Source organism: Pezoporus wallicus, unplaced genomic scaffold, assembly GCF_028554395.1.
Source record: "Pezoporus wallicus isolate ANWC-B61680 ecotype Strahan unplaced genomic scaffold, APGP_CSIRO_Pwel_v1 contig_7819, whole genome shotgun sequence".
In the NCBI taxonomy this organism is placed as follows: Eukaryota; Metazoa; Chordata; class Aves; order Psittaciformes; family Psittacidae; genus Pezoporus; species Pezoporus wallicus.
The window spans coordinates 396,338-423,188 of record NW_026642241.1 but is presented as its reverse complement, the minus strand read 5'-3'; the positions used below and the strand labels follow the sequence as shown (position 1 = coordinate 423,188).

The 26,851-nt window shown below is 52.8% G+C and overlaps 1 protein-coding gene and 1 long non-coding RNA gene across 2 annotated transcripts; one reads left to right on the top strand and one right to left on the bottom strand.

Annotated features, from left to right (window-relative positions):
• Positions 1–541: 541 nt before the first annotated feature.
• Positions 542–25,302, top strand: LOC130609380 (uncharacterized). Its single transcript, XR_008974770.1, has 3 exons — positions 542–721; positions 24,409–24,529; positions 24,863–25,302. It is a non-coding gene; the product is annotated as an uncharacterized LOC130609380 (long non-coding RNA).
• Positions 21,409–26,328, bottom strand: REXO2 (RNA exonuclease 2). Its single transcript, XM_057428297.1, has 7 exons — positions 26,194–26,328; positions 26,027–26,110; positions 25,659–25,736; positions 23,739–23,850; positions 22,920–23,022; positions 22,580–22,639; positions 21,409–21,835 (listed from the first exon to the last, which is right to left on the bottom strand). Exons 1-7 carry the CDS (start codon positions 26,323–26,325, stop codon positions 21,706–21,708), a joined length of 699 nt encoding a protein of 232 aa, XP_057284280.1. The 5' UTR covers positions 26,326–26,328; the 3' UTR covers positions 21,409–21,705.
• Between the last annotated feature and the right edge of the window lie 523 nt (positions 26,329–26,851).

The following is a 26,851-nucleotide window of genomic DNA, read 5'->3' as shown; positions in this document are numbered from 1 at the left end:
CCTGCGATAAGCGTAATGAACGGCTCTGCTTGTCGGTGGAAATTCCGCTGGCAAATTTCCGACCCAGATTAAAAAGTAAATTAGATTTCTTCTGGAGGGTTATTTTCAAGGGGTTTGTCTGCTGATGTTCTCGTGCAAGACTGCAGCTTTGCCAAGGGGGGGAGAGAACAAAAGGGGAGGATAAAGACTCGAGGTTGCAATTACTTGACTGAACAGGGCTCTCTGGTGGAAGGCACCTCATCAGGGAAGTCTCAAATTTGCTTAAAATACAAGGTGCCATACGACATTTATTTATTATCTGCCTCAAAAACTGTTTCTAAAGCCAGGCAATTGCGGGAGATGAACTGTAAAACAGAACAAATGGAATCAGATCGGGTATTAATACCGGCAGAATGAAACCGTGACAAAAGTGGGTCTTTCAGCAGAGCGCAATCTCTGCTCCGCACAAGCCGCAGGTGGAACAGCATGGGACCGAGCAGTGCCACGAGCTGGGAATGCCAGTGGGATGAGGAAGATGGGGGTGCCAGAGTGTGGGAATCCCTGGGCATCATCAGGAAGGGGGCAGGGCCCTGGTGCTTACAGGTGAGTAACGAGGGGAGGGATGAGGCTGCCCTACAGGCAGGTGAAGCTACTTATGTCCCAGCAGTGGGGAGGAGCTCAGCCCCTCAGAGCTGGGTGCAGAATGGTGCTGCTCCTCCAGAGCCTTCTCCAGGGACCCTGGGTGAGTCTCTTGGTCTTTTGTTTCTCCATTTATGCAGTAGAAATGGCTTTGGTGTGGATTTTGATGTATGCCATTAGCCCACGTGCTCTCAGGCCCCAGAACTGTCTGTTGTTGGTCCTGCTTAGAAGCTCAAGGAGTGACTGTGGTAGGAAGAAGGTAGGGGGTAAGTTGGATGTGGGGCTGAGCCGGTTTTTGCCCATGTCCAGGAGGCCTTGCTCCTATGGCATTGTGCGAGTTGGTCGTGTGGGTGTTACTCCAGTTTCTGGTGTCTTCTGTGCTTGTGGAAGGCAAAGTCATTGCTGGGAAACACACCGGGACTGGAGCTGGGGCAGTGTCTTTACACTCAAACATTGAGAAAGCCATTTGCCCTACAGAGACAGGCTTGTGGTTGCCTTTCGGTGTTAGGGGAAACACATCAATCTGCTGGGTTTGGCACAGGACAGCGATGGTTGGAGCCTGAGCAGCTGCTGCAGCTCATAAATACCAGGCAGGTGGCTACTTGGGTGTTTGTTTGGAGTTGTGTGCTTTGGCAGGATGAAAACTGTGCACACAAACAACCCCTCTGTGTTTGTGAGCCATGTCTCAGGGGAAGGTGCTCGCTGCCGCCTCCTGTGACCCGTGCTCCTCTGTGGCTCAGCTGCATTGCAACCCTGCAGTGAATAAAGAAAGTGATTCCTTGTCCTGGCTCTCGCACCACACGGTGGGGCAGGGAGCAGGCAGTGGTTCCAGGCTGTGCCCCAGGTGTGCAGGAACAGTGTTGGTGTCTGTGGGTCTGTGCATGGCTACATAGCAGTGGCAATTGGTTCTTGTTGCCCAAAACACCCCCCAATAGATGGAGTTGGGCAGATGGAGCCCTTGCTGGTGCCCACAGTGGAGGATGTGTGGCCACCAGAGCTGGCCTGGCCTCACCTTCCCCCCTCCTTCCCAAGCCAGGACCCACTCCCAGCACCTTCCGAGCAATGAAAAGGACAGGGCAATGACCTGCCTGAGGCACAAGCGGTCTCCTCCCCCTTTGGAATGCCGGAGCTCATGGCCAGGCAGGAGCCCTGCAGCATCCTGGAAGCTGAGCTCCCCTTTGCCCCGCATCCCCTCCTCACAGCCCCCGTCTGATGGGGCTGAGCAGAGTCTGTGAGCTCGGGAGCCGCAGGAGAAGCTCGGGGCAGGGGGAGGCTCTGTTTTCTGAGGCGGTGCTGTTGAGATAAATACACGAGCACATAGATCATTCCTGCTTCCTTTTGCTAACCCTGCAAGTCAGTGACAAAGGAGCAGGGGAGCTTTCATGGAGATAAATACAGTGCAAGGGGGTAATTAAAGTGACTGATTTCTCCGCGGCAGGAGCTTTCCAAGGCTCCGCTTCCTGCCGTGTCCTTGTGTTGGAGCAGGCAGCCGGAGGGGCTGGAGTGTTTGGGAGCAGATGAGCCGGGGCAGCACCTCCGAGGGGACCTCTCCTCGCCGCTCACCTCTCATCAGAGGCACTTAGAGAGCCCAGGAGGTCTGCGAGCAGCCATCTAAACCCACCACTAATAACAAGCTCATTTCCCTGCCGGGCTGCGTCAGCGAGACCTTTCCCGTCTCCTTTCTCTCCTTCTCTGTCACAACAATGGCCCGGGGAAAGGTCCTCGGCTCCAATTCGGCTGCTGGGGTTTTGCCCTGAGCTGGCTTTGTGCTCTCCGCAGCACAGAACATGTGGAGCGGGTCCGGGCTGTGCTGCGAGCTGCTGCAAGCAGCAGCTCCTCCTCTGGAAGAGCCGCGGCCCGGTGAGGAAGGGACCGCTCCGGGGCCACCGCAGCCGGTGTGTGTTCCCCAGCCTGCTGCCTCTTTGTCTCTGTACTGCTCAGTTATGGCCCTTCCATCACTTATCAAAAGAGAAGGTGTCTCGCCTTGTTTACGCACAATAAATGGTTTATATGAGGCGTGTTAATCATTGCCCTGCACCTTTAGTCTAAAGCCTTATCCAGAGCTGCAACTGGGGGCTCATTTAGATTTCTTGTTTGTAGCAGTAATATCCTTTTAATATGCTCAATGAGAAGCAAATGAACCTGCCTTACGCTTATGATTGTTCAAGCCCATGTCCCTTCAGTGGGTGAAGGTCACTCTCGGCAGATGGATGCCAAGAGCACGGCCCCGCTGGCTGCCTGGGCTCAGCGCTGCTGCTGGCACCGTGTGTGAAGATGGGCAGGCTGGGACCCACTGGGACCCAGGACAGCCCGAATGGGGCTCAGCTCCTGGGGCTCCTGTGTGCAGGTTCCCTTCTGTTGTCCCCTAGGTCCCCAGGCATCTCCCAGCCCCATTCATACGCTGGGCTTCAATGAGGCTTTTCCTTTTTCCCAGCAGCAGACATGTCTCTTCTGATGCTGTTGCACATTCCTCTCTCTTTTCTTTGTTGCTCTTCCTAGGAGCTTGTGTCCTGGTGATCTATGAGTTGTTTGGAGAAGCAGCAAACACTACTTATGCATTATATACATGTCTTGTCTGTTCCACTTGATAATGCCATTCTTTAATATGCTCAGCAGTAGCTTTTTGGCTGGCTCTACCCCCTACTCCCCCAAAGGCTGCCTGGCACGCACTGAGGCCCTTTTCTTCTTCAAATAATTTAGGGGATTTTATATCTAACTTTGTTTTCCAACCTCCTTGTGCACGGAGAAGAAACCAAAGCAAGCACAAATCCGCTTCGGTAGCCTGGAGCGGTCCTGTCCCTTCCCTTGCTAAGGTGTAGTGGCTCTGAGGCTTGCCTGGGGATGAAAGGAAGGAAAGGGATGACAGATTAGCCCAGCTCAAAGTTAACATTGGCCTGTAGTGAGGCGGCAGCAGTGCCTTCCCCCAGTGTGACTGCCAAACACCCAGGGATGACACAGGCTCTCTCAGAAATGGAGAGCTATTTGAAGACAGGGGACAAAAGCTTTCTCGGCTCTCTTTTTCCAGCTGAGAGGATCTGGCATCACCAGTCCGTTTCATGAAAATCTATCTGACCTCTCGTATTGATAGTCTCAGCTCTCCAAAGCCACGGGAATCGTGGCCTCATCCCCGAACTCAGTTATTTTACCTGTTCTCTCTCCAGATACGCTCAATAAAGCACTCGATGTACTGTACTCGGGGCTCTCGGGCTGAGCTCAGTGCATGATGACAGCGTGTTCCTTTTGATTCCCATGCAAACATCTCCACTATTCCTTGCTTTCTGTTTGTTCAGCTCCCGAATTCCGCAGAGCGAGCTGTGCGTGCCTGTTCTCACATCGGTCTGGCCCAGTGAACGCTGCAGGGACTCTGCAGGACGTGACAGTTCCAGGCTGGGTCAGCTACCCCAGGAATGGGATCTGGGAGGGGGTTTCCCTGATGCTGAGTGTATCCATGGTCTGAGGCTGTGAATAAATCCTGCATCCCTCCCCACACAGTGGCCTCTTCTCAGCTTGACGATGAGCGGGAGAAGAGTCTGTGATGGATAAGCTTTAAAAAGGAGTCCAGGGTCACAGCTTTGTCTATAAAAAGTAAATAATGTGAAGAGCAGAGACCCATCTCCCTGCTGGCGCACGCGATGAGTGGAGAACGTGCTCTGCCTTGTGATGATGAGCTTGTTCAGGGCCTCGGACCCGCCGTAGATGAGAGCTCTGTGGGATGAGTCTCCCCTCTGCTCTGCCCAGGGCAGCAAGGCAGTGTTAGTGTAGGGAACTAGTGATGGGGAGTGACTTAGAGGCTGTAAAGATGTTTGTGGTTTGCATGGTATTTCCTCCTTTTACATTTCCGGTCGGCAAAGGGCTCTGATAGGGCTCCATACAGAAAACTTCCCCAACTCTGAGCAGGTGTTGCTGCATGAATAAATGATGTGGGGAAGCCCTGCAAGGCTTGGCAAAGAGCAGCACGCTGCCCAAAGCAGGGATGCTCCTGCCGGTGGGGTGCAGATGGGAGATGCTGCATGGCTGGAAGCCTGCGGCCACGATGCCAGGCGTGCTGAGCCAGCATCCCAGCGCCTCGCTGGGAGCAGCACCCCGGCCGCCTGAGTCAGCAGCCGCAGAGCACAACTTGACCTTGCGTGGAGAGAGATGTCAAACAAATCTTGGTGCTGTCACACACGGTTTCACACACGCGCGTGCAGCTCCCGCAAATCAATCTCTTGCTTTGGCCTGGCCGCTTGATCCCTTCCTGGGGAGGGATGTGAGGCTGGTGGTGCTACATCCACCTCCCGCCTCCTCCCCTCCATCCTGACACAGAGTGGGGTTACGGAGAAGCTTCACTGAGCAGCACCCTGAGGGCGATGAGCAGGTCATAGGAGCTCAGGCAATCACATTTAGCAGCATAATTATGCCTTGAAATGTCCTTGGAGAGTCTGCAGGGGCTACAAGAAAACGAGGAGAGCAAAGAAAATGGCTCCTTACCAGGGTAATGCCCTGCATTACCCAGAAATGGCTTTGAAGACATAAGGGGGTGGGGGAGGGGGGGACAGGGAAGTGGGGAAACCCCGGCACATTCGAGTTTCCCATCGTGTCCCCCGCTCCGGGCGGGCGCAGGGGCTCGCTGGGGTCAGCTCATTTAGCGGCTTCCCCGTGTTCAGTGTCTAATTCGACAAACTCCATGGCAACGCGGCCGCGCTCTGCTTACCCGACCTCCCGACCCCCGTGTTAAGAGCGCTCCTACCAGCGTGCTCTAACCCGGCTTCCCGCTCCCGGTTACACGGCGCGGGGGTGAGCTGCGGGAGGAGCCGGCGCTGGGGGGGATGTCTGGGGGTGAAAGCTGGTCTGGGATGGCCTCTGTGTGTGCTCCTTGCTATTTACAGTGCTGCTGAGCCGTGCATAAACAGTGAGGAACCCAGCTTAAGTCCTCAGCCACAGTCATTTGGGTTCAAACCCTCCCCAACTTGCTGTCTTGAGCTTTAGGCTGTACACATAGAGTGAGAAAATTACTTAATATATGCCTTACACCATAAGCACGTATTGTTGTGGCCCCGTGCAGCAGAAATGAGGCAAATTGAGTGCCCTCGAAGGCAAGTGCTGTTCTTGAGCTGAACTTGGCCCTCCCTTGTCCCATCTCAGCCCAGACAGTTCGATCCGCGATGTCGTTAAGTGGTGGGAAATGGGTTTGGAATGGGCAGTGATGAGCCGCTTTGACACCAGCGGTCCCACCTGCTCCGGCTGCAACAGCTCCTTTATTGGGACCCGTCCAGGCTATTTTCAGTAAACGATGAAATTGGAATGGTGTCAAACGCACAAGGATAAAAGGGTTTGGTTTTGTTGTTTTTTTTTCCTCTTGGGAACAGAAAGAGGTTAATTAAAAAGAAACAGAAAGAAAGTCTTTGTCCGTTCCTGAATGGATTTGAGTACAGGAACCTGTAGTGTTTCCTCTAGGGAGAGGCTGTTAGGGTGTGATGTTTGGGTACCAAATGCCCCAGCCACTCCAGCCCCCCAACGATGATTTTCTGCACTGGGTCCCCAAATGAGCTTTTGCTTTTATCAGAGATGGGAACCCGGGAAGGAGAAGGAAACCTCTTGTGAAAACAAGGGAAGGTGCCATGAAAGCCTTGGAGCCAAGCAGAGCCCATCTCTGCAGGGCAGCATCCCCAGCCTTTTCCTCAGACTTCGGACTCGTGCAGCATCAGCTGCCTCCTTCCCCTGCTGCTTGGGGCAGGGAGGGGTTTTAATAGTGGTTTTTTTTTTTTGTGCAAAGACATAATTATACTTCCCTGATTAATGCCGAGGCTGCGCTGAGCGCTTGCCATCAATCTTGGGAACAAACATGTCTATTTATATTTTAATCATCTTTCTTCCATAGAAAGTTCAGGTTGATTTCAGCTTCTCCCATGTATTTGTTGAGGGAGCGATTCTCTCTGCGCCTCTCCTGGGTGTCTTGGAGGTGATAGCGCAGCGTCTGCCTGCACGGCAGTGGCTGCACTGTTGCTCCTTGTTGCCAAACCACTTCTGTAGGCTCGGAACTGATCCCTGTCGGGCAGCACTTGGTTTTGATGTGTTTCCAATGGGAAGAGAAAATGTGCCTCCAAGGGGTGCCACACTGCAGAGAGCCCACTTTCCCTGAATAACTGCTCCAACAGGTAGAGGCTGCAGAGGGGTGGGAGGCCAGTCAGAAAACAGAGGCTGAAATGTGTAACCCTTAATCAGTATTACCCTGCAGAGAGAAGGAAATCCAGTAGCCCCATCTCTAGTTACTTTGAGTGTTTCCAATGAGCCCCAGTTCATCTCCCCATAGCTTTCTGTCCCTGCTCTTTCCCTCACCCCTTCCACAGGGAAGGCGCATCCTTCCTCCCGGTGCCAGCACCCAGTGGCTTTTCCTCTCCCATGCAGCCGGAGCACCGTTTCCCTCCCCACACCAGCGCCCACAAGCTGTTCCAATGAAGCTTTTTAACTGAATGTTGCGGTGGCATTTCACACGGGGGAAATTGCTCCAGTATTTACTGCTGTTAAATTAATTTCTCAGCAGAGGATTTTAGACTCTTGTAATTCATGAGGATATTTTGGGTCCTGTTTACTGTCTGGTGCTTAAAAAAATTGTCTCAAGCATTTGTTTGCCGAATATAACGCTGTTATTACATTAGCTTGCTCTCGCAGGAGAGACAGGGGTTCATTAATGTTGATGTGGAGCTTATTGTATCTCTGAGCTCTCCGAGCAGCGGGTAATTTTTCATAACATATGTGTGGCAATATCCAGGCCCAGAAGGATGAGTGGAAAATGGTTGGAGCCACATGCCCGTAAGCACTCTGGAAGGCTGTGGCTCTGCGTAGCACCAAGGGCACACACTTTAAGTCCTCTACTATGGAAGTAGAGGACTCTAGTATATAAGTAGACTATACTATAGAGGTAGAGAAGTGCTCCACTGTATATTTGAGTTCTCTGCTATATATTTAAGTCCTCTAGTGTATACATAGATATATATATATATAGTGCAGAAACTCCTTCATGCCTGGGCATGAGACTGTGGCCTCTCAACAGGAAAAATCTCTTTTTCTCGAAGAACAGATAGCAAAACACTGGAAGAGGCACGGCCTGAGGTGGGATGGGGAGAGACAGGCATAAAAAGGCTTCATTTGAAATGTTATGGGTATCTTTTCCTTACTAATGCCTTCCCCTCCAAATGGCTGCGTTTCTGCGGCGGAAATTGGCGGCAATCAGGCTCGCAAGTGTTGGGAAGAGATTGACTCGGGCAGATGAAAGAAAGCCATTTTCTCCTAAATGCCGGTGCCCGGAGCAAGATAATCTGGTGTTCCCTGACTGTGCGCGGCCGGAGCCGGGCAGGCAGCTCCGCTCCTCATGAAACAGAGCTGCCCGGGCAGGGGAGAGCCCATTGCTGTGTCCTCCGCTCACCGTGGCCCTGTCTGTCGAGAATGAAAAGCTCCAATCTGGTTCCTTCGTGTGGGCCAGTGTTTAGTGCAGGGTTTTGATCAACAAAATGATGCTATTTGGGAGTTCTTCCCTTCTGCTTTGAAGTCGCAGTGGGAGGAGGCGGGGAAGGGAGCACCAAAAGCCTGTGAAGATCCAGCCCACCGGACGTCTCACAGCAAAAACGCATAATTATGATCCCCCTGAGAAAAGAGCTTTTCTCTGAGCCCTATCAAAGCCGCATCCTCCAGATGAAAGCCTCGCTTTTTAGTTCCCTCCTTTTCGCACCTCGTTTGTTTTTAAGTTCCATTGTTCCTAAATGAACAAACAGTTTGTGTGCTGCACCCAAAACACCGCTGGGGAACCGCAGCAAGATGGAATTGCAGCTAATCAGGTTTTGGCGAGATTGGGTTTTCCCTTCCTCTCCCATGTATAGGAGCTGCCTGGTGAAGCTGTGGGGTCTGGAGAAGGCTGGGGCAGGCAGAGGGAAGAGCCTGCGGTGCAGTGCAGGCACCTGAGGAGCCCATCCGGGATGGTGGGTGTCCCTGAGCAGAGGGAGCACAATGGGGCAAAGCCAGGGCTGGAGCTCACCCGCACCTCGCTGTCCATGGCCCTTCCCGACACACGCTCCCAGGTGATTCCCAGGCGCGCCTGGAAAATGAGGCCTGGAAGCTTCATTCTCTGTGGATCAATACTTATCTTCAGTCTCTGCTGCTCTGGTGAAATGAACTGTGTGGTGGATCAGAGGAGAGTGGGGTGAGCAGCGTTGGGGGCTCGGAACATCGCTGCTCTGGTTGCTGGGAGGCTGAGCAGCACGGCCCAGGATTGCTCCTTATGAAATCCATACGTGCTCCGTGTTTACACTTGCTGGAGGCTCCCGGATCCTCAACACCCCCTCTCCTTTTCTGCACGTGGTTTCTTTGTTTAAGCTGGTTTTAAGCAGAAGAGCTGGAGGGAGCTGCAGTGCTTGGACCAGTTCTTTGCATCTGGGGGTTGGGATATTGCGATGCACCATCAGGACAAGCAGTGCTGCAGGGGTTCACATCCCAGCCTTGCACACACAGAGTGGTCTCCCTCCTCCTCTTCTTCCCCTCCCCAAACCCGAGAGGGAGACAGCAGCTGGAGAGGGATGGCAGTGCTGCATCCTGGCTGGCACGTCTGGAGCTGACACTGCTCCTGCCTAGTTTGGTCGGTGATTTTCCTATCTGGAGAAGGAGCACATCCATACCTCTGCTAGTGGTGGGCAGTGCTGCCAGCAAGGCAGGGGAGCAGGAACGTATGATTGTGCCTTCAGAAAATGGTGTTCTTAGAAAAAACACTGCTTTGGCTTCTTTGTGTTTGCTTTTGTATTGTGGGGTTGATCTCCCCTCCCTGTGCTCGGAAGAGAGCAGGATGCTTTTAAGTGGCATTTCAATTAAGATTTTAAACTGGTGAGATGCAAGTGAGATCAGAGCAGAGCCTGATCTCAGCAACTCCCCTCCACACCCCGTTTGGTACTGGGAAGTGTCGCTGTTTGGCACCATCGCTGCTGCTCACACACAGTGCTGCTCACTGCACTGTGTGGACATCACCCATAAAGATGTGAAGGGAAAGCACTTGTTTCCCTCCACATGCAGCTCCCACCCTCCCAAAAGCAGCCTTGGCAAGGGGGGGGGGGGCGTGAGAAAAGAAACTGGGCCGTGAAATTCATTTGGGTCTGGAGATAATTGCTTGATAGTTAGAGATAGCTTTTTAGGGCAAGTTCTTGTCTAGTGATAATACATCTATAGTCTCTATTCGTTTTAACTTGTATGGGTCTGGGGGAAATGCGCCTTGTCCTGTGTGTCTGGTGCCTTGCACAAAGGGCTGTTCAGTGCCCGGGGCCTCTTGGCAGTGTGAAAATACTAAGAATAAACAACAGTAGACATCCAGAGCTCCATCTGACGCCTTTCCAATCCCCCTCCCCGTGCCTGTAAAGGCACAGCTGCACAGAAATGTCTCCCCCAGCAGAATATCGTGTTCAGTGCAAGCTGCAGACCTGGAGGCCAGAGCTGCTTTTGTCTTTGGAGTTTCTTCTTGGTGGTGTTGCTTATCCCGTTGCAGTGTGCTCGCTGCTGGCGTCTCCTGGGCTCTGCAGGCACAGATGGGGTGCCCCAAACACCTCCAAGCCACAAAAGACCTCGTCTCCAGCTCTCTCTTTCATTTCTCCTTGGATGTGCCTTATTTAAGGAATGAAAGTTGCTTGTACCTGCTGTTTGCTTGGAGGGAATAACAGTTTAAAACAAGCAGGCAGACAAAAAGCTCCAGGAGCCTCATAGCTAATTAGTCTTACAGTGACAAACGATGACCACCCATCGGTACAATATGATCGCCCTCCAGTAATGAATTAACTGGTGCAGCAGGCTTTGTAGCGCCAGGCCTCGGTGTGGGGAGCCAGGGATCTTCCTTCCCGAAGGGAACTGGAACATTTTCAGCAGGATATTTGCAGGTCCAGCCCCTTGCTCCCAAACCTTGCTCCAGGCCCTGCCCCAGCTCCATTGCCCTTCTCTGGACCTGCTCCAGCCCCTCAATGTCTCTCTTGTAGTGAGGAGCCCAGAACTGAGCTCAGGATTTGAGGTGGTGCCTGCCTCACTGAGGATGATCACTGCCCTCATCCTGCTGGCCACAGCATTTCTGATACCAGCCAGGGTGCTCTTGGCCTTCTTGGCCACCTGGGCACACTGCAGCTCATGTTCAGCTGGCGATCGACCGGTAATGGTCTCATCTGAATTTTATCTGCACCATATAATTTAATAGTTTCGCTGGAATGCGCTCGTCAGATTGTCACAACATAGGGACATTTGGGAAGGCTGCAGAGGTGGTTTAATTAGCAAAGCTACTAGGGAGGGCATTTTGCAGAATCTTCCTCCTATTCCTTCTCCTAATGCTCTATAATTTATGTCAGCCAAGAAGCGCGTAAGCTTTGCTGCACATAACAAACAGAGGGGGTTCAAAGCCAGCATTCAGTTTAGCTTCAAAGGACACGGGGAAGGGAGGTCACTGCGGGCAGTTTATTGGATGTTGTTTTCTGCACCATCCCACGGAAACAAATCAAGAGAGTGGAGCAGAGCAGAGCCATCCCAAGGTGCTGAGCTGGGCATCACCATCGAGCAGCCGGGATGCAGGCAGGAGGCAGGGGCAGGAGGGGACTCACCGTGCCGAGCGATGCCAGATTCCCAAGGGGAGGTCTCCGGTGATTCCCCGGCAGCAGCAGCTCTGTGAAGGGCTGTGCTCGTGTCCTCTGCACAGCAAAACCCACTTGCGCATTCGCGAGGGGGTCCTGCGGCAGCTCGGCTCGGGCTTTCCGTCTGTCTTTCCGTCTTGCATCCGAGGAGCTCAATACGCCGCTCACCGTCTGGCTGCGCGCCCAGGGGAGCCGATGGGAAGATTTCCACTGGCTTCAATCTGGTTTGGATCAGATCCAGGGGCGGGAGCGGGATGAAGACATCCGCTCGCTCCTGAACTGGCTGGGTGATGGCCATGCCTCCTGGCATTCCGTCCTGCTCAAAGCCATCCTGGCTTCTTGCCTCACGAAAGTGCCACATCCCTCAGAGAGAGCTAAAAGCCACACAGTGGCCGTGCCACAGAAAACCTCCATGTCTGCCTTGCTGAGGATGGACCTGCTTTGGAGCAGGGGTTATCCACATGCAAGTGTTTCCAACAAAGCAGCCTGCTCCTTACATAAGTAACAATAAGGGACAGGGTTTTCTTGCTGCTCTGGTGAGCAAAACAAATTCAGATTAACTTTCTCTCTTCTTTTCTTTCTTATCCTGCATCTTAGAAACAGCACTGATTGCAGTCCTACCAAATTGGTGCTGCAGCTCAGGCTTTAAGTGGCCAATTATGATCAGCAGCAGAACACTGGCCTTGGCCATGAGCTCAAGGTGCTTTGTTTCTGATGATGCTTTCCTGCAGGGCACTTTCCAAACGTGGGCAGCAATGGGAAGGAGTGTGAAGGCTCTCGGTGAGGCCTTGGGGCCCGGCACATTGAGTTGGAAAAGATACCAGGGGTAGGGGAGCAGGGAAGAAGGCAGGGATGAGGAACCAGGCACTGGGAGTGCCTGGCTGAGGGTGGTGGAGTCTTCTGCAGCAGGGTCCCGGGTGATGAGCAGCAAAGAGCAGGGATTCTGGAGGTCCTTGGGCACGTGAGCATCTCTGCTCCATCCAGCAACCTCGGGCGGGTTTCAGACCCCTGCAGCAGCACTACCCAGAGCAGACAGGCAAACACTTGGTGTTCAAAGGGAAACCTGTTGGGAAAACAGGAGAACAGGGGGATGCGGGGCTGGGCTCTTGGGCCAACTTGACTGAACACAGGCCAATTAGGCAGATTCACTGGGTTCCAGTGGATTCATTTCTACCAGGGACTTGTGAGAATGGAATATGTCTGCATTGAAAGGCAGAAAAATATTCCCACAAACTACTGAGGATTTGCCCCCCATGGCTCTGCTTTCATGCCCATTGCTTCTTCCACAAGCTGGTTCACATGAAAGGCTCCTCGGAGTTGCTCCTCCGGGCTCGTCCTCTGTTTGCCCCTTGCAAATTGGGAAGTCTTCCAGAAGAATGCCAAGCTGAAACCTCTGTGTTCCGGGCAGGCTGGCTCCTCTCAGTTAAAGGAGATTCAGAGCAGGTTGTATTCTTAAGGACAATGGTTCCATTGCCTGCGTTAACAGAAGGGAGTCACTTTTGATGGAGGATGTCATTTGACGAGTCCCAGCTGTCAGTCAGACCTGGGGCATAGAGCCCTCATGACCTGCCACCCTGTGCCAACGCCACCCTTGTTTATGGGCAACTGTCACCCTCATAGCTTTGATCCCTGATCAAGGAAAAAAGCCAAGGAAAACCTCCAGGTTCTGAAGGGCATATCTTAAAGATTGCAGAGAGATGTCTAGTTATGTAGATATAAAATATGAATTTTAATGCGAGGCATTAACATGAGCTCTTTTAGGAATAACTACAGGACTTCATGATGAACGTATTAGAGCACTGCTTCAGCACAGGTGCCTGCCAGTCTTCATAAATCAGCTCCAACAAGTTAATTCTTCATAAAGGAGGATGGATTTGAATCTCGGGGACAGATGAATGGGTACATAATAAAGGAAGTGGCATAACTTAGAGGCAGGTGGGAAGAGTAGGGCAGCATCAGATGACAAGGAGGTGAGGAAGACGTTTAGGAGGCATCCTCTAAACCCCAGCAAGAAGTGGTAGAGAGGGAGAGCGCTGACCTGTTGCTTGTATTGTGATAGTTTCCAGAGGTGCTTGGGTCGACTCGGTGCCCTTAGAGGTGCAGGGATGCTCCTTATCCCGTGCACGGGGGCAGCGTGTCGCTTCTGATCCGAAGGCTGGTGTTGCCTTGGAGAGCAGGGTGGGGTGATGCTGCCTTGCGTGCCCTCATCTGTTAACGTTCATTGTGGTGTGCTGCGTGGGGATGCTTCTCCCCCTAAAGCCTGTTTAGAAGGCAGCTGAGATGTTTCCCCTTGAACAGAGCTTGCTGCCAAGCCAGGCTGCTTTGTATTTGTTGTTGATTTTATTGATGTTATTGACTTTTTCATGGGGCACTTTGGGGACGTTTGCATGATAGCATATGCAGGCGCTACAGATTGCTTGATGTTACACAGTGTTTAACTCACGCTCTGCACCGGTGAGAGGCACGCATTTTTATTAAGAGCCAGTTGTAGTCATTGCTTTTGGTTTTATGATAAAATATATAATGCAGCCATCACCGCTGCCATCCCACTGTGGCCACCAGAGAACACAAAGTAATGGCGTGTCACGTCAGCTCTTCCTAGGCAGTAACAGAGGTATATAGAGCACGGACTCATTGCAAAGAGCCTTCGGAGCTGGGTAACAGCATCCCAGTGGACAGGCAATGTAAGGGGGATATCAGCACATCCCCCCTGGGACACGGGAGGCGTGTGTCCTCTGGCCCCCAGAAATACGGTGTATTGCATATGGAGTGGGGTGAGATGCAGGTGGCTGTGGCTGCAGCCTCTCCCGAGGCACTGCTTCTGCCCTCCGCAGCTCTGCCATCCGCTTCTCCCGCGCAGCTGGTAGCGTCGTGCCGAGGGCTTTGACAAGAGGTTTTATAGATTGAGCTCTGGAAATGCGATGTTAACACAGCAGCATGCACAAACGCCATAAATATTTCAATAGGTGGGTGAGGACAGGGAGAACGGGCCTTTGGGTTTTTCCTCCCTCCCGGTAAAGGAAACAGGGCGCTTGTTTTCTATTCCAAGACTCGCCGCCTGCCTGAGACAGTAATATTTTAAAGTTGATTGGATCTTAACACTGTAAGAGGTCCCCGGTGGCCTGACTTTAGCTGGCATTATCAGCTCAGCCATTGTCTTATGAAGCAATCTCCTCTTGAACCATCCTGTGCTCCCTCATCCTTTAAAGCCGCACAGCCCGGAAACGGCTCGGTTCTCTCCGGCTAAGGCTGCGGATGGTGATGGTGAGGAATGAAGATGAATATCACCGTGCCTGTGACCTTGGCAGCAGCCAGCCTTGTCCTTGGGACTCGGAGCACCTCCCAAGGTCTCTGTTTGCTTTGCTTTATTCACCAGGGATGGGTTGACAGTCCCATCCTTCAGCGTGAAAAACACTCTGAAGGGGGAGAACCGGAGGGGGGTGATGGAGCGGGTGAGGTCCCAAAGCGCACGTGGGGCCGGCTGGACAGTGCTGTTGCGAGCACAGGGCATGAAGGGGATGCTGGCAGCCTGCTGATGGGGTGTGCTGTTACACTTGCACAGCTGCCTGTCATGGGGAAGGGCCAGCATCGAGGTGTATCCCCTTTAAATGTTGTGGGACACTGTATGTGCTGCTGCTCTTGCTGTTGTGATGGAGTTAAACCTGGTCCCGTTGTGGAGAGGAGAAAGGAGAAGGTCGTGGACGTGGGTGAACTGTGAGCCCTGGTGCTTCAGACAAGAAAGATGTTTTCAGGCTTTGGGAGACAGATTTTGGCGTGTCCCCGCCTGCAGTTACGTGGGGTTCACATGGTGAAGTGGTATGTGCTTAGGAATGGAAGCTGGACAAACTCAGGTGGAAATATGGGACAGATTCCTAGCAGCACGGTTGTAAAACATGAGAAGAGTTCACCTAGGGACAGCTTCTTGGAGTCTTTAAATCAGTACCAGGTATCCAGGCACACGATTCCTGAAGGCTGCCTTCCCTTTTGCTGCATTAACTCTGCTCCTAATCCGCTGGTTTTATTTCCTTTTGGTTTTTAATATAAACCCGTACTGGTTGGTTGGCCTTTGCGGTGAATCTTCCTTTGGTTTGCACCCGAGCCCTGTGGAACCGGGACCGTGTGTCTGCAGTTTCCATTATCAGCTTTAAATAATTCTTCCGAAGTGCCCTCTCATACAAAATGAGACCCATACTTCTGTGCCTGTGGTAGCTAGGAGACTGGCAGCAACGCTGCTCTGGGTGATTATCCAAAGCAGTTGTCATGTTATTCTCATCGCTAATGGTATATAATTATGTATTAAGGCTCTCCCCAGGTAGAGCATCTCGGGGCAATTACAGCACGCAGCAGAGGACACGACAAAGAGCCCAGGCCAAGCGACTTTGTTCCTCTGGAAAGGGAAATAATTGTTCCAAAACATATTGTTTGCATTTTGGCTGCCTGACATTAGAGGGGATCCGTTAGAGAGAGATGATCTAGAAAGACCTCGGCTGAGCTCATCTGAGAGCAGAGCTGCTGTAGGCTTGGGTTGGCTGCAGGAACCTTCTACCTGGGCACGCATCTGTGTGTTTAAGTGAATTCCCATGGGATGCTGTTGATGCCCCGCTCCTGGGGTGAGCTGGGAACAGCGGAGGTCTCACCTCGCTGAAGGAGGGTCGGTGATGGGTGGGCACATATGGAGGAAGCAGGGGAGAAGGTGGGAATGATGATGCCTAGCACGTGGGAATTGCAGCAGTGGGATGCTCGCCTTCTCCGTGGCACGGGGCAGGGCTCGTGCAGGCACCTCCACAGCACAGGGATGCAGCCAGGACTCCTCTGTCCTCCTTCCCTTTGAGAACGAGGAGCAAAACAACCTCCATTCCTTCAGGATCTCCTCATTCCGTTCTGAAGCAAAGGGGATTGTACCCGGAAGGATAATATGTACCTTTAGAACCTCCCTTTGACCAGAGCAGCTGTGCTGCCTTTCAACAGCCACCCAAGAGAAACCCTTGAGCTCCCAGTGGTGTTTCTGTCCTGCCTTCATTGCCCTGCTCCCTAAACGGAGCCGCTCTTCTTCCCCCGCCCTCTCCCTCCACTCGCGGCTCTGCAGCTCTGTCTTCGGGAGACACCACCAGACCAAACGCAGCAACAGCAGCTCCATGTGTCGGGAGCCTGGGCTCGGGAGAGCCTGCTCGGGGCTGGTGTTGGGGCTGTGCTGGGTTCAGGGCTTGCTGTGGGGCTGTGTTCGGAGGCAGAGATTTGAGCATCAAAACTCCTGTGGGGGAAACAGGAGGGGTTTGTGGATGCGCTCTGTAGTCAGACCTGGCAGCCTGTGCACCGCCAGCGTGAAGGAGGCAGGGGTAGTGAGGAGAGGCAATCCCAGCCCTCCGCTTCCCAACAGGCAATGGCAGCAACAGGCTGTGATGTGCCACAAGCCGAAGGGAGCTCCCATCCGGTTCACACGGCACGGATGGCACCGGCAAACCAAAGCCTTCATCTCCTGGTTCTCTCCCCTCCCCGGGCTGCAAGGGGGCCGGTTGTGGCATCCCAGCACAGGCTTTGGCAGCGCTGGGGACCGAAAGCCTTGTTCTGCACCGTTATCAGGAGGAGTTTTGTTCCGACTGAAGGGAACAATGCGAACGGGAGCCACGGAGCGCTGGCTGGCGATGAAAGTTCCTCTGAAGCGACAAGAGATTTGCTTCAAAGGGGCCTGTGAAGAGGTTCCGCTTTAATTCTGGGGAGGAAAGTGCTGCATAACCTAATTAATACATGAAAACAAATATGTATACACACACACATCCCCTAAAGTCCACAGAGCACGGAGCACTGCAGACGAACAGCAGCATCCTGGTGATGCTGCGGCCCAGGCACTTCACAGACTTCTGCACTGAAGTCGTGTTGCTGCCAAAGGGAAAGGAAATGCAGTTTTATTTTTAACTGGTGTATCCAGAGGCAAGGAGGAAGGGATGTGCAACAGTGGAAGAAGTAGATGAGGACCCTGGAGATCTCAGCTCAGTTCTTGGCTCCTCTGCAAACTCCCCATGCGACCTTAAGCAGGTCACTTCATCTCTCTGCGCTTCATTTGCCTTCTGCAAAGTTTGGAGAGCGTGATCCTCCCTCCGGTCTTGTCTGCCTGGGTCGGGAGCACACGTTATTTCACTTGATTTGCTTTGATTCCGGTGCAGTGCACGGAGCTGGCGCAGTGCGGGAGAGGAGCCGTGGCCGGGGAAGTAGCAGGGAGACAGCAGTTGTGCCTTCATGCAGGCTGTGCTTTCATTACAAAATAGAGTTGTGCAGAGGAAAGGCTTTGGTTTTCACTCAGTAAAACATTGCATGGGGTTAGAGCTGGGTGCAGTGACTGCTTCTTGCAGCCTGATCTGCACTGGCAACCGTTCTGTCATTCTGCAAACATTGGCTTTAGAGGAAGAGGGAGGCTCAGCCCTGGTGAATCCTGCCTCAGTGTGCGGTGTCATTAGAAGTCCTTGGGAAATTCTTATCCCATGATGTGCTGTGGCTGGCCCCAGGGAGGGACGGTGGCCTGGGAGCAGCACTGCTTAGGGGGCACGGGCACCCTGGGCTGCACTGTGCATGGGGACCTGCTCAGAAGCAGGGATTCGTGTCCCAGCCCAGGCACAGCTTTGGGGTCTCTGGGGAGAGCATCCGCAATGGGCAGGCACCTCGTACTGGAAGTGTTGAAGGTTGTGCACATGAATCATTCATTTTCTGTCCTGGCCTTTTGGCGTCATCGAAACAATTTCTCTGTTGGGCTCTATCCCACCATTACCGTGTCTGGCTGCTTGTGCCTTTTCCCCGACAGTGCTGGGGAGGGATCTGTCCAACTGTCACCTCTCCCTCCCCGCCTCCCTTGGCACTTGACCGACAGTTGGCATCCTGCACACAGCACTGAGCTCCTTCAGCACAACACCTAAAGCATCACTTCAGCACCCAGCAATTCCTAGCCACTTGGCTCCCATCCATTACTGAGGGACGGGAAGAGGCAGCTCTGCCTATGGAAGTGCTGGTTCCCTTATGCCCGAAGGAGGCTCTGTCCTCCTCAGGACGTTCTTCCTCGCCATGACCCATGTTTTTCCCTCTGCTCCCCCTTCCCTCTGCCCCTGCCGGCTGTTCCGTGGGCAGGATTGCTGCAGGCAGGCCGGGCTGGCCCATCCTCACAGCACAGTGGTTTGTGACAAGTTGTGTTTTACGGAATACTGGTGGGGTAATTCTGCACATCCTTGTTTTGTCATGTCGGGCGCTTAAAGTGTCATGGAGATTGCACCATCCTCAAAGCTCATCTGTCAGCACCAGTGAGTTGTTCCAGTAAAAGGGTATCATCAACTGCTGCGGGAGGGAAAAACATAGGAGAAAGGACCTGCATGAAGGGTTTCTGTTCCAGGCTCTCTGTGGCCGACCTTGAGCCTGTGCAGCAGCACCCAGTGCCAGCACTGGCTGCTGCAGCATCCCTGTCCCCTGAGCATGCAGATGGGGGTTTGCACCCAGGTAGTACAGAGCGTATGGATGGACAGACTGAGAGGTGCGGGGAGGGAAAAAGGGGGTTGTGGATGGATGTGGATGGTGCCAGTGCTGCTCTGGAGTGGCTGTGTGTGAGGAGGGTGAGGATGCTGTCACTAACATGGACAGAGAGCTGGTGTGGGAATTGTAAGTGGGATTTTAAGCTGTGCTAAAACCTCCCACAGGATTTGGAGCCAGTCAGCAACTGTTCTGGTTGTCTGGGTGAGTTGTTTTGGGTTCGGGGTATTTTTGCCAGATATATATAACTAGAGCTTGATAGAACGTGGGAAAAATGTTGATCTAGGGCTGGAAAAGGGAAGCACGCAGTATTTGCCAGCTTATCTATCAGTAAACCTCCTCCCTGGGACAGGCTGCATCAGGGTTACTGGTGGTGTTTAACTGTGGGATGATGCTTCTGCTGCACCAGGCCAGAGCAGTTGTGTGTTCAGGGTGAGAACGGCTCAAACCCTGGTCAGGATAAACTCTGCAGTCTGTTAGCTTGCTCTGGAATTGTACCAGTAATCTGTGGTTACATTATTAATGTAGTATTAAAAGAACTTGGGGCCTCTGAGGAAATTCCTGTTTCAAATAAATAATTACTGGAGCCAAGATAATTTATTAGATTAAATTGAAAAACCCAGGCACACTCTGTGTTTGCCTTCAGGTGATTCTGCTTTTTTAACTACCAAATATCCACTGTTAGTCGCATCGCCAGCCCCAGGGGCTGCAGGCTGGCTGGAATGCCGATGCAGCCACAGCCTGGGTACCACGTTGCTGGGTGAGATCCAGGATGGGCATGGGATGCGGGACAGCATGGAAAGGTTTCCTGTGGAAGAGGTGTCCTCGTGGCAGCGTGGACAAGGCTTTGTGGTGTGTTGTGGTTGGCTGTTCATGAGCGAGGCCGTTTCAGTCAGTTGGTAATTTTCATACAGCACTTTGCTGAAGTGAATCCTGAGCCTGGTGCAGGACAGGGCTCCGCTGCCGCTCACAAGTGCCACCCGCTTTGGTGGGTTTTATCTCCGCTTTGCCGAGGCGTGTGACAAATTAGGACTAAATCAGAACCTCAAACGATGCCGGCCCGCAGAAACAGGAATGCTACTGCAGGAAACAGATAAAAATCCTTCACACAGCACCGTGGCTTCAGAAGCAGAATAAACAACGTTTAAAAATGGATAAACACAGATGGCAGATTTCCCTAAAAAAGAGAAGTGTTTTGAGAAAAATAAAAGCCCTTAAAAAGGAATAAAATATGAAAAGGAGGAGAAGTGGGTCAGGAAGGAGCCGTCAAAGGAAAGGGGGAAACTAACAAAACGGAAATCAAAGACAAAGCGGATCCCGCCGGCGCGTGGCTCCAGGCAGCTTCCTGCTGGGTGCACCGCGTGTCCTTGGTCTCATCCAGCTCCATTCCTTGGGCATCTACACAGGCACTGGCTGTGGCAAATAACCCCTCACAGTGTGTGGGCATGAGGAGGGCTGGAGGCTGCTGGAGATGCCCCTTGGAGCTGCCCAGCCAGAGGGGTCCGAGCCCTCCTGCAGGTACCAGTGTGCAGGAAATAAAGGAACCACATTTAAACTTCCAACTCACCCAGCATCGGTGGCAGAGGAGAGGGACGTTTCAAAGACTCATTTATTTGCCCCATTAACCATTTTAATGGCCTCTCTCCAATAACAACCGTTCCCATGGTTAGAAGAGCAGGTGTTCAAATAATCAGAGTGATTGAGGAGCCTCGGATGGTCATTATTATTAATACCCGCAGTAAAAGCAAATGAGGGAGACGTACAGCCCGTGTGCTCTTTGATACCCTTTCGGTTCATAGCCTGGCAGCCCTTTCCCTGCGGTGGCTGGTGGCAGGTTAGTGGTAGCAGTGACCAATGGTGCACTGCAGCAGGGAGAGGGGGATCTCCTCCAGCAAATGCCTCCCCAAAAGCAACGTGGGGCTACGAGTTTTTCTGTCCACTGTGCTGTTGGCTAAAACTGACTCTGTTTAGGAGGGGCAGGATGTTTTTAATGGCCAGACCTGTGAGCTGATGTGGGGATTTGCAAACTCACTTACTGCTGGCAATGAGGAGTCTTCTAGGCAGCATTTTTGGTGATGTGAGAGGCTGTGGTGATATTGGTAACAGGAGTGAAAATCTGCGCATGTCCCACCAGGAACAGATCACAGCCTGCACAGCACCTTGTGGCTGTCATCGTGTATGTACTAACCCATGTAGGAAACACTGAGCACACAAAAAGCTTCAGTGGGCACATAAACACTTCTGTTTTAAATCAGTGTGCCCCCTTGGGTGCTTCATGTGAAGCTTGCACAGTGTTCACAGAGCTTTTAGCCTGTTCACTCGCACTGCTGAGGGATCAATGGCAATACCAGGCACCAGCAAGGGAACTGAAAAGGGGAAAAAAGAGGAAACGCTGGTGCTGGGGGTTTGCTCAATGCCCTTCAGCAATTAACGGTGAGAAGGGACGTCCAGTCACATTGCAACCTGCAGTCTTAACAGTGCTCGTGGCGATGCTGCCCATGCTTTCATCCATGGAGGAGGAAAACCACTTCTTGTCCTTAGCAAAGAGCTCAGTCTGTAGAATGAAAATCACCTCCCAGAGCATTTTCTTTTGCCAAGCTACCAAACACCAGTTCACCCAGTTACAGTGAGCACAAAACCAAGGCTGCACAAACACACCATCTTTCAACAGAACTCTCTTTTAATTGTGTTGGGAAAGACTCCATCTAAAACAGGGCAAAGAGGAGGATCAAGCCATGTGCTTTACCCAGGAGACAGACAAGGGCACTGCTGAGGCTTGCACGCATCGACTCCATCCTCTAACAGAAAAGCAGAGGTAACTTGGGCTTCCACCTGCATGTTAACAGCTGATAAGAAATAAGGTAAGGAAAGGGCACAGCTTCTCAAGAGGCTGGCAAACAGAAAAGAACCGGGAGATGCTTCTAAGCATTTGCTACGGGCTGCAGGGCAAGGCGAGCGATCAACTGGCGCTCCTCTCGCTTTCTCCATTCTCTATCAGCTTCCTTTTCTTTTCATCCGTTTTCCTCTTGAAGATGCTATCTCTGTAGAACTGAAGCTCTTTGATGCTTTCCCTGATGTCATCCAGTGCTCTGAAAGAGAATTGAGATGGGTCATCTCCAGCTACATCTTGGTTTGGGCTGTAAGAGACCAAGCTCTGACAGGCAGGGATCACACCTCCACTGGAAATTGAAACAGCCCTCACAGTCTCAGCTACGTGGAGAGCAATAAAAGTCCAGCAGCACTAACAGGAACACACGGCTTATTAGTTTATGGCACCGTGGGACATGGAAGCTCCCGAAAGCCAACAGGTTCTACAGCTTCCGCTATTAAAAGCAATTCAATCTGAGACAAGAGATGGGGGCCCTGGAGACGTGCTCCAGCTCCTGCTTTGTCCTGCTCCACCAGACAGCATGGTCCATATGAAGCAGTGACCTCGCTGTGCAGCACAGACACCCACCCACCCGCCACTTCAATGGAGACCACCACAACAGTCGTTCCTCCTTTCCTTGTACCAGATCCCCCTCACCTGCCCAGCACCACTGTGCCAGAGCAGAGTGGCAAAGGTTCCGTGACTCCTTCCCACTGCCCTTAGGACAGTCAAAGCTCCAAGCACCAAACAGCAGCCTGACACATGATGAACTCCTGAAACTGTTTTAATAATCCCTTTCCCTACACTAACCAGGCTTCAGACAGGAGAATACGAACATATGATGGAGAACAGCAGCACCGCTGCCTGTATTGGAAGCAGTGTGCCTGGAACTCAAAAGGAAGCTCCGTGTTCTGCTCATGAAGTCCCTGCACAACTCCAGTACAGACAGAAGCAGCAACCTCACCTGTGAGAAGCCGCCTTCTTTGGTGCAAACTCGTATTCTTCCGGATACCAGCGTCTGTAAGTGGGGGAAAAAGGGAAATGGGATTCAAAACCACATCAGGTGGCTGCTGTGGTCTTGTTGCCATTGCAAAAACCCCATCATGCACCACTCAGAGCAGCTCAGGGCTCATCCTGTGCCCCCACCAGAGAGGAATAAACAAAAGGAGAAGGAGGCTGGCAGCAGCCTTCCTGCCCCTCCAGCCTTCAGCCTCATCTGAGAAGAGCATCATTAGCACCACATTAACAGGCTTCCCCAGATCTTCCCTCACAGCATTGTTCTTTCGGGGAACACTGACCTGCAGAGTTCTTTGACAGTGCTCACGTCAATGATCCGGTAATGAAGATGCCTCATGAACTGTGGCATGTATTTGTCAAGAAATTTCTTATCTGCGTGAACAGAGTTACCTACAGAGACACAAAACAAGATGTTAGCTCAGCGATGTTGCAAACCTCCTGCAAATGACACCTAAGGGGAATGGCTCAGCGAGCTGGGCAGAGATGAGGGGTAGGACAAGCTATTCCCAAAAAGCTTGTTTAGCCCTTTTTCTAGCAAATATGATTGCAAAGGTTTGTCAGACTTTCCTTGTGGGATCAGGCATGGTGTTAATACTTAATCCCTCTGTAATAATTCAGATTGCTCCTACCATTTCTGTCACGCAGGTAAGTATCCAAGTATTTACCTGTGTTGTTACAAGTATTTACAAAAGCTTTTCTGCTGAGGGAAAATGGGCCCTGTTAATTTCACTTAACACCAGTCCCACTATATGTGAATGGCTGGAATGTTGTGGCAGGACAATGGGGAGATCTGTATTTGATGTTTGGTTCCATGCACAGCGAGGAGAAGACTCCTTTGGGTTGCTGCTGGGATTCTATGGTCAGAGATGGCTGTCGGCAGTTAGGCTGCCTGCCTCAATTGCAAGTGTACACAGAAATGTTAATGCACAAAAGAACTGAAACTGCCATGATGTGCAAGAGCCGCTTTAGGGAGTCAGCACAATGGGTTATGCCCTGGCTGAGCCCCTCCTTACTGAGCAGGATTTGATCTGCCTGCACAGACACCAGCACACCCCACCAGGAGCACCAGCAGCACTGTCACTATGGGTAAGACAGAACACACGTACCTGCAAGGGGACAGACACCCGGTGGGGTCTGCTGCCGCACAAAGGACAGGAACTCATACTCTGCCTGCTGCAGGGAAATCTTACTCTCCTTCACAGCCTTGGTAAGGCCAGACTGCAAGAAAGAGCCAGGTGTCATCAACCACAAACACATGAGAATATTCCCAGAAAGTAAAACTCAACAGGAGTCAAGGCGGCAGCAGCAGCACAGGCCTCACGACACTGCCACTGCTGGGGGTTGGGGGTTCTCTGTTCCTGGGTGCTGTAACTGCTGGGGGTGCTTCTCAACTACAGAGACATTAGAGAGGCCTCATGTATCTGCCCGCCCCTGGGTGACCCAGGAGAGTGTCCTGCTTCTCCCTGCTTCAGGAGCAGCACTCACCTGCCCCAGCGCAGCACATACACAGAGAGGTATAAACCAACAGAAAGAATCGGGATCCTGCTCGACTGTTTACCAAGAGTCCTGTAAATCAGAAACGTTCCCTCCCCCTTTTCCCACCAGTTAAATGTCAAACCTGCTGCATGCGCTCGCAGTGATTTATTTCCATCTGGCTGCTCTATATATTTCCACGCCTGTGCCGCAAAACTCTACTTGACAGATCCAAGTGGTGGTTAAAAAATTCATTATGTGGCTGCATTTTCATCTATATTCTAATTGCTTCTCTTTTCTTAGGCAATTAAAAGTAAGTAGCTCCTGAGGAGCAGTGGCAGCGTGTGCTGCTGTCTCCAGCCCACTCCTGAAGCACGGCCGAGCTCGAGTCCTCCGCTGGGGAAGGGGAAAGGCGCCCAGCACAGTAAATTAATATTCCTTTTCCAAACTCCTGCTAATCCTTCCTGGGGAAAGCGGGGTGCCAAAGGGAGGGGGGCTTACAGCATCTTCAAACTTCAGCCTTAATTGAAAAGTAACTCGAATTTCAATTTTCAATCGGGGATCGGACAATCCGTTCGCTTGCTGGCTGCTGGCAAGGAGGAGGCTTCCCTCGGTAGCTGGAAGAACTAGTAAGTGTAATCCCTTGCTGCAAAAGTTCAGCTTTCAGTGAAAAACTGACAGTGGGGGCACAGTGCTGAGGGGACAAGCAGAAATAACAACCCCTCTTCACAGCACATCAGCCTCTTTAATCCTGCAGGTACCTGAATCTGCACTGAGGAATGTGCATTCTGTCAGCTCTGGGCTACTCTACACACATCCTGTGCCTGTTTTCACCTGAGACTTCAAGTAACACCTTCCCCTTCCCCACTGGAATGCTTTTGCTTTATTCTGTGCACCACAGAACAGGCTTTACCCAGAGGAGCTTCCAGAGTCGCCTCTCTCACCCTGCCTGCAGCTCCCCCGCAAGCTGCTGCTCTGGCCACTGCAGCTCACACAGCATCTCCCACACTGCTCAAACTGATTAAAAACCAGGCTATGAGGCACGGGCCACTTCAGGGCTGTAGTGTGGCTCAGGTACTGGATGAGGGGTGAAGGTTCAGGGATGCAACCTGCAGCTGCACACGACACCTTGAACAAAGCAGTACACATCACCTCCTCAGCACAATCTAAGGATGATACTTACTGTCTGCTGTTCTTTATCCCAGGTTATAAACACATAAATGTCTTGGCTTTTGCAAATCATAGGTGTGGTTATGTGGATATAACTATGAGTTTACAATAACAGAAACAAAGCTCGCTAAAGACACAAGATTAGACAACAACTTAAAAAGGGCCAGAACTCTTGAGCAAAACGGAGTCACATAGCAAAAGAATTTGTAAAGGTAGATGGGTTGGGGGGGCACTTGATATAAGAAAAGCTAGTGCCCTCTGACTGCAAACTGCCCATTACAGCTTTTTAGGTGGCTGTACCGCAGCTCCTCATCCTGAACAACACATCATTCCCACCGCGGCAGAGAGAGGGAATCACAGCATGCTTGCTCCAGGAGGGTTACCTTCCCGTGGTGCTCCTTGCACCAGTCGGACATGCTCTCCAGCAGCTCGTCGGGCTGATTAATGATCAGGTTCGGGCCCTGGCGGGAAGAGAAGACGGCAAAGGTAACATCCCCGAGCCGGGAACGGAGCGGTTTCCACCCGGAGAGGGCCCGGCGATGCCCAGGGCGGGAGGAGCGGCCGTTCCGAGGGCATGAACCGGCGGCTCGGCTCGGCTCGGCTCAGCCCTGCCCAGGGCCGGCGGCCGCCCCACGCCCTCCTCCCCGGCCCTGTGGAGGGCAGCGAGGGCCGTTACCTGCCCCCAGCAGGGCCGGGAGCGGGCAGGGCTGTGCTGTGCTGTGCTGTGCCGTGCCGGCGGCAGGCGCCTCACCTCGGCCAGCACGTTGAGGTCGCAGTCGGTGATGAGGCAGGCCATCTCCAGGATCTGGTCCTTCTCCACGTCCAGGCCCGTCATCTGCCACAGAGCGCAGCGGCACCGTCAGCGCGGCCGCGGGTCCCCCGTCCCTCCCGCCGCCTCCCGTCCCGTGCTGCCCGCACCTCCAGGTCCACCCAGACCATACGCTGGCCCATGTCGCCGCCGGCCATGCCGGACGCCCGCCGCCGGCCCCGCCACAGCCGTCCGGCGCAGCTCCGCAGGCGGCGCAGGCCGGCGCGGCTGCCGCCCAGCATCGCCGCCAGGCCGCAAAGCGCCGCCGCCGCACTACAGCTCCCGGCAGGCCCCGCGGTGCCGCGACCCGCTGGCAGGCGGGCGGCGGGCGCGGGGGATGCTGGGAGATGTAGTCGCGGCGGCAGCACAGCGTGCGGCTGCGCTGCGCTGGACCGCGGCCTCGCCCGCCCCCGGCTAACGGTAGAGGGAGGCTGAAAGGGAAGGGAAAGGAGTTTGCACGCGGGGGGTTTCCAGGGAGGATTTAATGCTTTTCTCTGAGACACCCGAGTGTTCTGTATCCATGACACCACCAGAGATATTAAAGACAGCAGGAAACGGACACGGCGCCTTCCCATGGCACACAAACGGCGTTGGCGGCTTCTCCGTCACATCAGCAAACGGCTGCCGCTGCCCCAGACCACTGGTTCCCCCGTGAAAAGCCCTGAGGTACAATTAACACGTTCAAAGTGGAGATTCCGGTTTCGGGACTGCTGCTGGGACTTGTACAAACATTAAAAGGTAACGCTGTCGGGTTGTGTGTGTGGGTTT